The sequence below is a fragment of the Neolamprologus brichardi genome, chromosome 22 (assembly GCF_056152115.1).
Source record: "Neolamprologus brichardi isolate AB-2024 chromosome 22, ASM5615211v1, whole genome shotgun sequence".
Lineage (NCBI taxonomy): Eukaryota > Metazoa > Chordata > Actinopteri > Cichliformes > Cichlidae > Neolamprologus > Neolamprologus brichardi.
This window is the reverse complement of record NC_142124.1, coordinates 29373193-29386440: the sequence shown is the minus strand read 5'-3', so window position 1 is coordinate 29386440 and position 13248 is coordinate 29373193. Positions and strand designations below refer to the sequence as shown.

Below are 13248 nucleotides of genomic sequence, written 5' to 3'. Positions count from 1 at the left end.
GTGATCCCTTGGGAATAAGAATTGTTATAAGCCAATCTATGCAGTAGCAGGAACGGTTTGTTACTGCGTTTAAAACATAGACAAACATCAATAATCTCTGTCAAATTGAGTATATTCTCTGTATTATTGGAGGGTCCTGACCATACAATATAAAGCAACAGTTGTGGATTGGCGCCATATAAATGTATAAATGGTGTCCATGTACTTCATTTTATACAGTCTATGGTTTCACCCTGAAAGAAGTGGGTGATGACAAATTGATGTTGTTGAGTTTGTCTTTTGTCTTTCTTCTCTTTCCCCTGACTCACAACCATTTGTGGCGACTGGATGCCCTGCTCTGATCCTGGTGGTACCAGAGATTTCTTCCTATTAAACTGGAGTTTTTCCTTCCCACTGTCACCAAGTGGTCGGTGACAGGGTTTGTCTGATTGTAGGTGTTGTTTTTCTAATATTTTAGTGTCTTTTCTTTATTCAGGAAGAAGAAGAAACACTCAATGCATCATGGGAGTCCCCCAGCAGCCTACACCTATTGCAGCATAACTAAGTGAGGATTCAGGGTCACCTGATCCAGCTCTAACTATATGCTTTAGCAAAAGGGGAAGGAAAGGAAAATGATGCAGGCCAATTTTATGATTATTGCCAATTATTTTGAAAACAGCTTGGTTTATGGTCATGGACCTCTGAGAGTCCCTAGACAACACATTTAATGTATTACAAAAAGTATTAAACAGAACCTTGCAACAACCTTGCAATAAGATAAAAGAGATTATTTAAAGAGATCAATAAAATGTTGGTGTAACTGGTGTGTTTATGTTAAAGGGTGGATCATACTGTGGAAGTGAGAGCTGAGCACAGACACTACCGTTCCTATACACATTCAGGTATTTCTTCCGTGAATATCAGAGGAGAGCCATCATCTCCTAGGAAATTTTAGGCATCACCTCATTTCCTGCCTTCACGTAGATTTTTATGTAACTATTTGTAGCTTTCTGTTTCAATTTATGGTCGATATGAAATTATTTATGCATAGAAAAGTACACAAATCAATGCAGTGAGGTTCCCATGCATTTGGCATTTTCCGTTTTTGGCTTTTCAAATAATTATTCTCAACTGAAACCATTTAATATCGTTCCCTGTGTATCAACACTCTTACATGTTTACTCATCTGCCTTCAGTATATTTTTTCCCGTTTGTTCTGGTGACCTCATTTTGGCAGGTGGAGTGGGCTAGGGGGATTGGGGGGAGTCCTTGGATTTTAAATATCGGGGTGTCATTTCAATCCCTTCTCGAATCTACAGTAAAGCTGTTTTTCCTTGGGCAAAACCTTGAAGTAAAAGGATTCTCGACACAGGGGAAGGAGAAAAGCTCATTCTTATTTCATCAGCTCACGGACTGGTTGTTGCTGGAGATTACAGTGACCATCCTCACATTGTAGAATTGACACGGACTACTGTACGTGCAGAAACTTGCCTTCATTGCTTCTTGCAGCTTGAACCCAAATACCAAGTGCAACTGAAAACGAAAAGAAATCTTTGCCATAGAAAGCCCTGAAGGCAAACGGCCTACGGAGCGCACTAGGGCGCTCTTCGGTTTGTAATACCGGCGCCTCCCTGTAGGGCGGTTCAGCCTCTGTGATTGGTTGACAGGACCTCAACGAGTGCTCCCTGGAGCCACAGAGGAACCGGTGAGCACGGAACAGGGGGGTAAAATGGCGCTGTCTCAAGGAACAAAGAAGAAAGTTTGCTATTACTATGACGGTAAATATCGAACGTATGCATCTTGGTTTGCCTTGATATCGAAGTGGCATTGGAAGAGTAGGAAATATTACATGTATTTCATAAAGAATCGAAAAAGGTTGTTATACCACCAGGCTAGCTAGCCGGTGTGGTGAGCTAATGTTAGCTTGACTAACTAGCCTGCTTTAGCCACACGGAAAGCATAGTTGGCTGTTAGCTTAAGCCTGCACGCAGCACACTGGGGGATCTTCATCGAACTTTCAAGTGCTTTAGTAAAGGGACCAGTTTCGTGAAATTGTTAAAGCATTTTAGTGGGTTTTAGATGCGTGTGGCTAATAAGGTCTTCCCTGCAGCATGAAGGAGTCGTGAAGCGATCCGACGCTAATCACATCAATGTTACTCGGAATTGCTAACAACTTCCGAGAAGTGTGAACGATGTACCGGCTTCCTCTAGATTAGCGCTATCTAGCCCAGTAGTGTCATAGAAGTTAGAATGCGTTTGACTCCATTTTTTAAAAAAAGTAACGTGCAGAACCGCATACATAAGAAACTTCTATAACACTGATCTTATAAATTCCTAGCCGAATGATTACATTCGCTACATTAACGGGTGCATTAACGGCTACATTAACGGGTGTATTGAGCGTGGTCTTTCTCTCAAGCCTTCTTGTGTGCTTTTTAAAATGTTTGTCTGGCAAAATAATTCCGATAAAACCTCCCACAAGTCAGCCCAAGACGTCCACAGTGTATTCTGCAGTAGTCGTTTAGTGAATATGTGTTACAAGTTTTAATTTAAAAAAGAGGTTTAGAGTTGGCCAAGTTCACAAAAAAGTCATCCTTACACGAAGCCTCGTAGACTTTTTAACTTAAAGGTGTATTTGAAATGCAGATGAGCAGGTTTTGGGTGGAGCTGAGCTTGAATTTGGCATTTTTAGAAGAACTAAAATGCAATGCAATGCAATTTTTTTTTTTGCAATATCTAAAATAAATTTGTCTGGATGATGTTTTTGCCCACAGGTGATGTGGGGAATTACTACTATGGCCAGGGCCATCCCATGAAGCCACACAGGATCCGTATGACGCACAACCTCCTCCTCAACTATGGACTGTACAGAAAAATGGAGATCTATGTGAGTCATACCACCAGACACATCAGACAGAGACACACACACACAGGGTTTCTGCTAGGACTGATAGTACTCAGAGGCAAACTGTTAATGCAACTGTACCTTGCAACAGTTTTTAAATGGTAAATGGCCTGTATTTGTATAGCGCTTTTTTACACACATAAAAATTGGTAGTTATTTGCTGTTTACTGCAGAACTGCGATGAGGTTTTATAAAAAAAAAATTAAAAATAATGGTCACCAGTTGCTGTTTTAACTGTGTTAAGCTTTGAACGATGTTCATGTTGAGTAACATTTATAGAGCTTCATGCAGCTGTAATTGTGGTTTATGAGTCTGTGACTTGTTCCTGTGCAGCCACAGTGAGGGTTTGGTCTCCAGCAGTAAGTTAAATTCATTCCAAATTGGCATTGGACTCAACCAGGGATCCCCTTTGTTACTGAGTCCCTTTCTAACTTTTATGGACAGAATTTGTAGGCAGCAGGTGAAAAGCTCTAGGTTTGGTGAGCTCAGCTTCACATCTTTGCTTTTTGCCAATGATGTGGTCCAGAGGGAAACACCTATCAGGTGAGACGAACCTTCTTGTTTGGCAGTATTCCCAGAGTATTTGGTGTTCCTGTATATCGCCACCCAAAATATCATGACGCTGTGCTGAATCTTTTTTTTTTCTGCCCCCTACCTCTACTGGTTTTAATTGAGTGATAGTGTCTGGCTCAAACTGGGGGAACTGGACTGTCAAATGGGTTTTAGCTGGAAGTTCAGACTCATCAGGTTCTTGTTTGTGAGCGTGAAGTCGTAAGGTCGTTTGTTTTTGTTCCTAATCTGATTTAAGGCCAGAAACTTGGAGTAGTGACCAGAATCCTTTAATAATCCCTAAGGAAATTATGTAAAGAATATGGTCTCTGAGCAGAGCTGCTACTCCTCAGCATCAAAATGAGCCAGTTGAGGTGGTACAGGTGTCTTACTGGGATGCCTCTTGGGTGCAACTTAGATGACATATTTGAGGTATGGTGAACCCAGAGGAGACTCAGAACATGCTGGAAAGATCGTGGCTCTCTGTTGCTGAATCCCTCAATATCCCTTCTAGACTGGTCATGTGACTTTGATGTCAATACGTGATAGACGATTGATAGATAAATGGATAGTTTGACTATGGAAGGTTTCCATATTTGTTTTATCTCAGAAAATTAAATAAAAATGAATTTTGAAATATTTCTCAAGCTGCGTTATATAGGACTGTCAGTTATATAAGACAGGTAAATAGGGCTTGAATGATGGGTTAGCCCTGTCTGTATTCACACACCTGTACCAAACTGCACGAAATGTTAGTTACAACTAACAATTATTGACAATGTGTGTTATTTCAGAGACCACACAAAGCCAGTGGTGAAGAGATGACAAAGTATCACAGTGATGATTACATTAAGTTCCTGAGGTCCATCCGACCGGACAACATGTCTGAGTACAGCAAACAAATGCAGAGATGTGAGTGCGCTGTTTTCTTCTCATTAATCCTAGGCTTTTCCTTCTGTTCAGGCGTATTAAAAACTGTTTTTCTCTTTCTTACAGTCAATGTTGGAGAGGACTGTCCAGTCTTTGATGGTCTCTTCGAGTTTTGTCAGCTCTCAACAGGTGGCTCTGTGGGTATGTTTTCCAAACACACTTCACATAATCTCAGTCCTTTTGTTTACAAAGAGCAGCTAATCAGAAGAAATTTAAAAAGGAGGGTGGATGCTAAAATGACTTGTTTCAGACAGGGTCAACTGAGAGGCCCAGAATAACATACATGAGGAATATTTTGACTGTTCAAATGCAAACTTACAAGAATCAAAATACAGCTAAAGCTCCCCTTAAAAGCTCCATCAGATTGTTTAATGTTGATTATTCTTTTTCATTCCTGTAGCTGGAGCAGTGAAGCTGAACAAGCAGCAGACAGACATCGCCATCAACTGGGCCGGTGGGCTCCACCACGCCAAGAAGTCAGAGGCCTCTGGTTTCTGCTATGTCAATGACATTGTGCTGGCGATCCTGGAGCTGCTTAAGTAAGCAGCACAGCTGTGCTCTGTTTTTACATGACTGTATATCCTTGTCCTCTGTCAGCACAGTGCATTTATGAAAGCATCCAGAAATGCTCTGTTAGGCTCGCTGTCTTTGTCCTGTGTCTTTCTGAGTGGTTGATTTGCATCAACATTTGTTTGCTTTTAAGTAGAAACACACACTGGGTGCACTTTTGACCACTTTTGGAGTGTTTTTTTTGTGGTGTTTATGTTATTATACAGTAGTAGAACTGTATACGTTTATTAACTGAGTTCTATGCCATGTTCCAGATACCATCAGAGGGTGTTATACATTGACATTGACATCCACCACGGTGATGGAGTAGAGGAGGCCTTCTACACCACAGACAGGGTCATGACCGTGTCTTTCCACAAGTATGGGGAATACTTTCCTGGCACTGGAGACCTGAGGGTTAGTTTTCTTACTCTTACGTCTGACACGTGACCAGTGCAACTTGAACATGTGTGACCATGAATTCAACAATATTCCCAATGTGTGCAGGACATTGGAGCAGGAAAGGGCAAGTACTATGCAGTGAACTACCCCCTCAGAGACGGTATTGATGATGAGTCCTATGAAGCCATCTTCAAGCCTGTAAGTTTTCTTTGATAATGTTTCTGTAGCCAGCAGAGAGCATGTTCACTGTTCATGTTCTGACTTTATTATTACTGTGTGTGTGTGTTAGGTCATGGCTAAAGTCATGGAGATGTACCAGCCCAGTGCTGTGGTGCTGCAGTGTGGAGCTGATTCTCTGTCTGGAGACAGACTGGGCTGCTTTAACCTCACCATCAAAGGTATAACCACACAGTCCAAAAGATAGTGCTCAGATCTGCCTTTGTACCATCAGGAATTTCACGCCAATATGTGCTGACTCCTACAGGTCACGCCAAGTGTGTCGAGTACATCAAAACTTTTAACCTTCCTCTGCTGATGCTGGGCGGCGGAGGCTACACCATCCGCAATGTGGCCCGTTGCTGGACCTACGAAACCGCTGTCGCCTTGGACTGCTCCATCCCCAATGAGCTGCCGTACAATGATTACTTTGAATATTTCGGGCCTGATTTTAAGCTGCACATCAGCCCCTCCAACATGACCAACCAGAACACCAACGAGTACCTGGAGAAGATCAAACAGCGCCTGTTTGAGAACCTGCGTATGCTGCCCCACGCCCCCGGTGTCCAGATGCAAGCGATCCCAGAGGATGCCCCTCACCCAGACAGCGGAGACGAGGAGGAGGAAGACCCAGACAAACGCATCTCTAGTAAGAGACTTCAGGAGGAATTTTTTTTTTTAGGATTAAAGGAAACAGTGGCATGAGGATTTGTACTGATGCCTTTTTGTGTGTGTTCTGTTTTTCAGTCCGAGCCCACGACAAGAGGATAGCCTGCGAGGAGGAGTTTTCTGATTCTGAAGATGAGGCGGAGGGGCAAGGCGGGGGACGCCGGAACGCAGCTAACCACAAGAAGGCTAAACGAGTGAAGAAGGAGGATGAGAAGGGAGGAGAGGAAAAGAAAGGTGAGGCTAGTGAGACAAACCTATCGTAGAACATGATTAAAGATAACAGGAACAGTATTTACCCATGTGTCTTTGCTTCCTAGAAGTCAAAGAGGAAGAGAAGGAGGAGGAGAAAATGGACACATCAGGGTAAGAAACATTCAGACTGGGACAGAGTGGTTCACTTTTACTTGTCTCAGTTGTTCACTGGATATGGAGTAGAGAATTTTGACACCAGGTTCCCAGCTTGAAGCAATTTCAGATTCATGACATTGTGGTTTGTAACTGGTTGGTGTAGTGGTTTCTTACCTTTATCATTTAGGGTTTTCAGTTAAGGCCGTGTGTGTAGTAAGGCAATGCTGTCTACCTCTCTGCATACTGTGTGGCTCACACACAACAAAGCAGCTAATGAGACAACAAGAGGCATATAGTGGAGTTGCATTGCATGATTTGACCTACTTTTTAGTTGTTCTTTAGTTGAAGTTGTTCAGTCGGTTTTTAAGTGTTTAAAAAAATGGCTTCATGCATACAGACAGGTGTATTAAGCTCCAATCAGAGGAGCTGCGTACCACACACATTCATTTATAGAAAGAGGTGTGAGGCATGAACAAGCAAATGATCACCGTCCATCCTAATCTGTTCTGCAGCTGGTAATGTTGCTGTATGAAAGTACTAATGATTATTCAGTGCTCTTGGTAACTTGCTATGGTTAGTTGTTGTAAAGCACGAGGTTATTGGTGTGTCCTGGCACACTGCTGGCTAATCAATTAATCAGTGATATGACCAAAGCTTCATCTGATTGGACAGTTGTTTTGATAAAGAGATACAAGAGTACAGTGTGGGTGTAATATGGTGCTTCACTACATGACGTTCATAGTTAGTGTTTGAGAAAAGGGCTGGTAACAGCAGATAAGTTACTGAAACTGCTAAAAGAAAGGGAACCCTCTTTGTCTTTGTGTTAGCTGCTTAGATGATGTTTTCTGAGTAAACTCAGTGTAGTAACTGTAGCAACTTCTAACCCGTTTCAGACCAAAAGAAGAGGTGAAGACGACCTGAAGACCGGCACACAGAGGAATGGATGGTTTTATTGTTATCCTCAAGCCCCTCTTGATTCCTGTATTCTCCCACTCCAGTGATAGGGCCTTTTTCTATTCCTGTTTTTATTATGTGCTCTTAGAGGCAAGCCTGATTTACACTGTCACCTGTTTACAAGCCCAGTGATGCGCCGGTATAAACCCCACCCGCCTGGTGCTCCATGTAGAATAAAATGAATCCCTGTGAGCTGGTGTGTAAACCAGGTTTGCCCTAATAATATTTGAAAGCCACCCAGAGTGTTACTGTTCCTATCCTGGTATTTCACTCGGAAGTCCCTGCAGAGATGTAGATGATTTCCAAGTGCTCACATGCAAAAAGGCTTCGTTAGTTTTCAGACATCTATTTATGATACTGTGATACTGAATAACCAGCATGAGGCACTGTTTGCCTCTGTGTTGCTTCACTAGTGAATGCATGTTTAGATTGGTCTCGCCTTTAGCATGTACGTATTACTGCCTTTGCCCAAACAGTCCCTGATCTCTGCTCAGTAACTTATTTAAAATCACGAGTACAGTCCCCTCAGCCCATCTTCTTATGAATATCTGCTCTGTTTTTTTTATTTTCTTCCTCCATTGTGTGTTTATGTAAGGATGAGTGTGAACCTCTTCTGGGGTTACTGTTGGGGTATGAGTGACTTATTTTAGATATTTTGTACCATTATACATGAAGGTGGAGTGAGCCTCTACACGTGCTTGTTTGGAGTTCTATCCTTGTGAAATGTGCATTATCAGAACTTTGTTATAAAAAAATAAATAAAAGATAAAACAGAACCTTATATTGTCCTGACTTGTTATTCGTACTGACACTGTAAATTAAAGATACAAAGGCAAGCCAGAATTTACAGTACAGTGCCACCTAACTTGTCATCAAGAGTGTTTTAAGAAGACCCAGCTCCCCATGTTTGCTCGATCAAACTTCCACATGCAGTGTACTGAACCCCAAATTGTCCGTGCTCGTGGCTTTGAATGCTCAGATTCATTAGCAGATCATTGAGCTTAGAGAGAATGGAAGAGGTATGTCCCACATGAGAGTATAAGAAACACAATCACCACTATAAAGTTGTATCACTCCACACTGTTCAGGCTTATTTTTACTATCAAGTGCTATCAAAATGAGAGATGACAAACTGGAACAACTTTTTAAGGTATTTTATAGCGATTTTTGGCAGAATGGCTTCACAACAGAAAAATGATAAGTCAAATTCTTGTCAAATTAAATACACTTCAGGAGAATGGGTTAAAGTCCAGTCACAAAATATGTAGAGATCCAGACGCCCCTGATGCCACAGGAGTGTCAAAAGTGATGTTAGATAAAAAGCCTTGCAATAAACACCACACTCTTGTCGGCTCTATTCTTTTATTGTGAAGTAATCTGGGAGAAGTGTACAGCGTAGACCTTTGTTGTACCCTGACTCCAGATCAGTTCAGATGAAGGGGAGGAGACAAAGTGCCGACTGTCCGTTATTCCTCTTTCCTGACTGGACTGAGTCTGATGTCAGCTGAAGCTGTGGGGTCAGGCGGGCTGGCAGTTTACGCCTCCAATTCAAAGTCAAAGTACTGTGGGTCAAAGTAATGAATCCTTACGTATCCGTCTTCTCCTCCACTGCTGTAACTGCACAAAACGACAACAGCAGAAGAAAAGTGTTAACAACTGCTTCAACCACGATGTCTGTATATTTTAGGATGATGGTCAGGAAGACGGTCGTCTTTTACCTTTTGCCGTCAGGGTGGAATGCCACACAGTTGATTGGGCCGAAGTGACCTTTGACCCTGCCAAACTCCTCTTCATAGGCTGCATGGAAGAACCTGAGTACAACAAAGAAGGTGGTTACCACCACAACACTACGTCAGGTTCCCGAAAGGACTAAAATCAAGCATTAAAAGGGGAATCCACATCTGTCACGTTAGCTTACCTGGCCTCAAACTTCCCGATCCTGGTGGAGGTCGTAGTGACCTCCATGGCCTCCTGTCCACCTCCCATCACCACCTGAGTGACACAGCATTGAGTAAATATTAAATGTCAGACTGATCCTCTGTGCAAAGGACATGCAGCACCTGTGAGGGGCTTCTCTTACATGGTCCATTATCGGGGAGATGGCAGCAGAGTTAACAGGTCTCTCTGTCTTAAATGTCTTGATGTGATCCAGAGAAGTCGAGTCAAACAACTACAAGAACATGAGGAACATGACCAACACTCAGTAACAGCATCACAAACATCTGCATGTGACATTAAAGCGAACATACATCATTGACCTGATCTCAGAGGTTGTGTTTAAAGGCTTACCTTAGCAGTGTTGTCCTTGGAGGCAGAGATGAACATCGTCAGATCCACAGATGTCTGGATGTCGTTGATCTGCTTGGTGTGCTCCTTGGCCTTCTTCAGGATCTCTCCAGACTGTCCAAAACATGAAGCATGTTTCAACATGACGCTTTGAAGCGGGATTCATTTTTTTCTTGTTTCAAGCTCTGCATTTTTATTCATGCACTCAACAATTCAAAATAAGTCTTGTTCCTTTCATGTTACAGTGGACCTCATCAGTTCATCCTGTCTGAAACAAGTCGTTTTGGCTCTGCTCTCTTTAAGCCATTTCTGTCCTGATAAGCTGCCTCTTGCATGTCTGAGATAACCATACAAGGACACCCTCTCTGACATCACACAGGACCAGGGTAGGAAAAAAAGATGGTGTGAAACTGTTTGGAGCAGTCTGGCTTACAATGACTCCTTGTACATACTCTGGCGTCATATGAAATTCTGGTCATGTTTAATATGAGCAATCACCATGGTAACAGCATATACAGAAATCAAGGGAAAGGTGAAGAGGCTCCATTTTCGTAGCACTGTGAGCTGTGTGTAGATAGCACGTTGCTTTCTATGTTGCCTGTTTAATACATTCCCACATGTTCCCAGTGTGTGTGACAAACCTTGGCACTAAACTGGTTGATCTCTCCATTCTCATGGCCGGCAATGACAAATTCTCCCAGAGGTCCCCACACAGCACTGGTGATCTTGTGGTCACTGCAAGGTACGGTCAGGTAGGGCTGGTTGTCCTCTGCAGAGAGAAGAGAGAGAGAGAAATTACAACTTTATACCACTGACATGAGCCATAATCTGCATATACGACAATAATTCCACAGATACAGTAAAACTCTCTCTAAATACATATAAAACTGCGGACAAAGATGAGTTACTTCACACTGGTCTATGGAGGAAAATGTGCCCAATGGTGGCTTCAAAGCACCTCTTCTGATGTGTGACTCTTTAGTCTCGTAGCCCTTTTTCTTTTAAGATCAACATGACTGCTAACACTGTGTATATGCACCTATCTGCTGTGGATCCCGCAGGTCAAAGAAGTTCAGGAAACACTGGTAACCCATCTGCTTATCTGTGGAGAACATGATGATGTTGCCGCTGAAGTCGAAGCCGCACGTTCGGACAGCAGAGTTGGTGTTGAGCAGAGCCAGCTGTTTACCTGTGGACGACACACTGTGGGCTTTATGACACTGTAGAACAAGCTACTTCCGGTTAGAGATTGTCTCATACCTGAGTGGTTCAGACGATGCTGCAAAAATGGCATTAAAGTGGATACATTATGTTTTTCCCTTTTCTCTTACACACTGTTAAAATGGTCGATGCTTTTATTAAACTCGGACAAAATTTAAAATGACAAGTAATCCCCACAAAATCCTCAGGTTTTTTTCCTACTCTCTATGTCATTGAAAACAGAAATTTTTAATATGGCCATCTAAGGCTGTGAGCACCCACCCCTTGCTCAAATCCTTTGTTTACAAGAAGCAGCCAATCAGAATATAGTTACACTTAACATGAAAGGAGCTAAAACAGCCAGTCTGAGACAGAAGATCAATTGAGGGAGCAGAGCAAAGCCAAGTATACCACACATGAGGATTAGTTTGAAATCATGCAAAGCTAGTGACAGAAAAATGATTAACTTGTTTTCAACCTACCGGTCTCACAGTCCCACAACCGACAGCTGTTATCTGCTGATCCTGTTAGCACATTTTTAGTGTCCCCTGAGAGAAGACAAGTTAAGGATCCAAACATGCGTATCCTCAGCACAGACACTATCACAGGATTACAAACTCATCCCAGAAAGTTTGCTCTGTTCATCTCAATGTCACATATCTAAGACTACCTCAGCTCATGTTTTTATGATGAACATAATTAGTTTAGTTGAATTTCCTTACCTGGATGATTGAGCATGCACGATCGATACATTTACAATCTCAAGCTACATCCGTTTGCTACAAAAAAACATTTCCAAGCATTTTTTCCAGAAAAATAAGGATACAGTCACAGTCCACACACCACACAGCTCCTGTGTGTCCGTTGTAGGTACCAAGCCTCTCGCCATTGACCGAGTACCATACGTTAGCTACCTGTAGAGAGAGATGATCAACGAGTTAGCCAGCTTCAAACAAACTAACAAACAATGGATGAGTGAGCTTGGCTATTATGAACCCACCGTGTCTTTAGCTACAGAGAACAGCAAGTCTCCTTCTCTGTTGTACTTGATCTGAGTGATGGACCTCTCGTGGCCCTGGAGCAGGATCGGTTTCTGTGAACAACACCAACATTGATTTTAAATCAGCAGGTCGCCCTGTTTCAAAGGGGAAACAATGCGCAGGGCTCTACGATGACGAAACAACTATTAACGTTGAAATGATTGGCAAAACAGCGAACGAGAGAAAAGTGCAAAGAAGAAAAAGGGAAAGCAGCTTTCCACTTGCAGCAACCACCACAGGCCGGCGAAACCTCTTTTAGCTACACCCAGCTAACACTAGCTCAAATATAAGCTGTCGCTGGCTAATTTTCGAGCTAAGCTAACGGTAGCACCAGCAGTTACGCTAGCTAAGCTGGAGGCGATCCTGGTATCAACAAACCGCTTCATTCGAAAACAAATATTAGCATCAGGAACCATTTACCAAGAAGCACACTAACCATTTTTGTCAGCTAAGTGTCGGCAGCAAGTCCAGTATTGTCACCGTTCCTCCCGTTGAAAGAGAAATGATGAAAACTCGTGTTTCAGGAGCCGGAGCCGCGGCGGAAGAGGAAATGTTCTTCTTCTCTTGGCGGGTGGGGAAATCGCATTCGAGCGCATTACCGCCACCTTCTGATCAGGAGAGTAGAGTAACGCTTAATAGTTATTATAGTAGTTAAAAAGAAAATCCCCCAAAATCTCTAGTCTGTTTATCTTTTTTGAACCCTATTATTCCAACATATTTGTTGAGGCTCCAGTCTGATTAATTTCGTTTTCACCCATACTATAAACAGCGTATATATTGCTACAGATAGCTGTAATTTATAACAGTATATCATTTTAACTTATTTTCACATGTATAATTTTCCCTTTGCCCTTTCCTCAATTTTCATTTCATTTTGATCCATTTCCATGTTGAATATAAAAACACATAAAACCAGTATCATATATATATGTATCAGGTCACATTTCACTGTGTGTTATACCTGTATAACCATGCACATGACAAATAAAGAATCTTGAGTAATAATTCAATACCAAGTCCAATAATTTGTAGATGCAGGCGGGGGAAATGATCATTAGGTAAAAAATAATACATAAATAAATTAATAAATTAATAAACCTATCAGGGACTTAGCAAAAAAGTGTAGGTGTGGAATTTTTTTTGTAGTATCTACTATAGAAATTCATGTTCTTGTTTTTTAACTTTGCAGCAACAAACTCAGCAATTTTCTGAAAATAATAT

At 42.1% G+C, this 13248-nt stretch overlaps 2 protein-coding genes across 2 annotated transcripts; one reads left to right on the top strand and one right to left on the bottom strand.

Annotated features, from left to right (window-relative positions):
- Positions 1–1629: 1629 nt before the first annotated feature.
- Positions 1630–8277, top strand: hdac1 (histone deacetylase 1). The gene is made up of 12 exons (XM_006806031.3): positions 1630–1757; positions 2754–2866; positions 4228–4345; positions 4430–4504; positions 4764–4902; positions 5188–5329; positions 5420–5512; positions 5604–5712; positions 5799–6179; positions 6278–6433; positions 6517–6562; positions 7441–8277. The coding sequence occupies exons 1-12, from the start codon at positions 1709–1711 to the stop codon at positions 7466–7468; spliced, it is 1449 nt and encodes a 482-aa protein (XP_006806094.1). The 5' UTR covers positions 1630–1708; the 3' UTR covers positions 7469–8277.
- A 364-nt stretch (positions 8278–8641) lies between these two features.
- Positions 8642–12601, bottom strand: eif3i (eukaryotic translation initiation factor 3, subunit I). The gene is made up of 11 exons (XM_006806032.3): positions 12464–12601; positions 11988–12080; positions 11814–11901; positions 11470–11535; positions 10827–10976; positions 10429–10556; positions 9791–9901; positions 9582–9671; positions 9420–9493; positions 9220–9312; positions 8642–9118 (listed from the first exon to the last, which is right to left on the bottom strand). The coding sequence occupies exons 1-11, from the start codon at positions 12464–12466 to the stop codon at positions 9037–9039; spliced, it is 978 nt and encodes a 325-aa protein (XP_006806095.1). The 5' UTR covers positions 12467–12601; the 3' UTR covers positions 8642–9036.
- Positions 12602–13248: the final 647 nt, after the last annotated feature.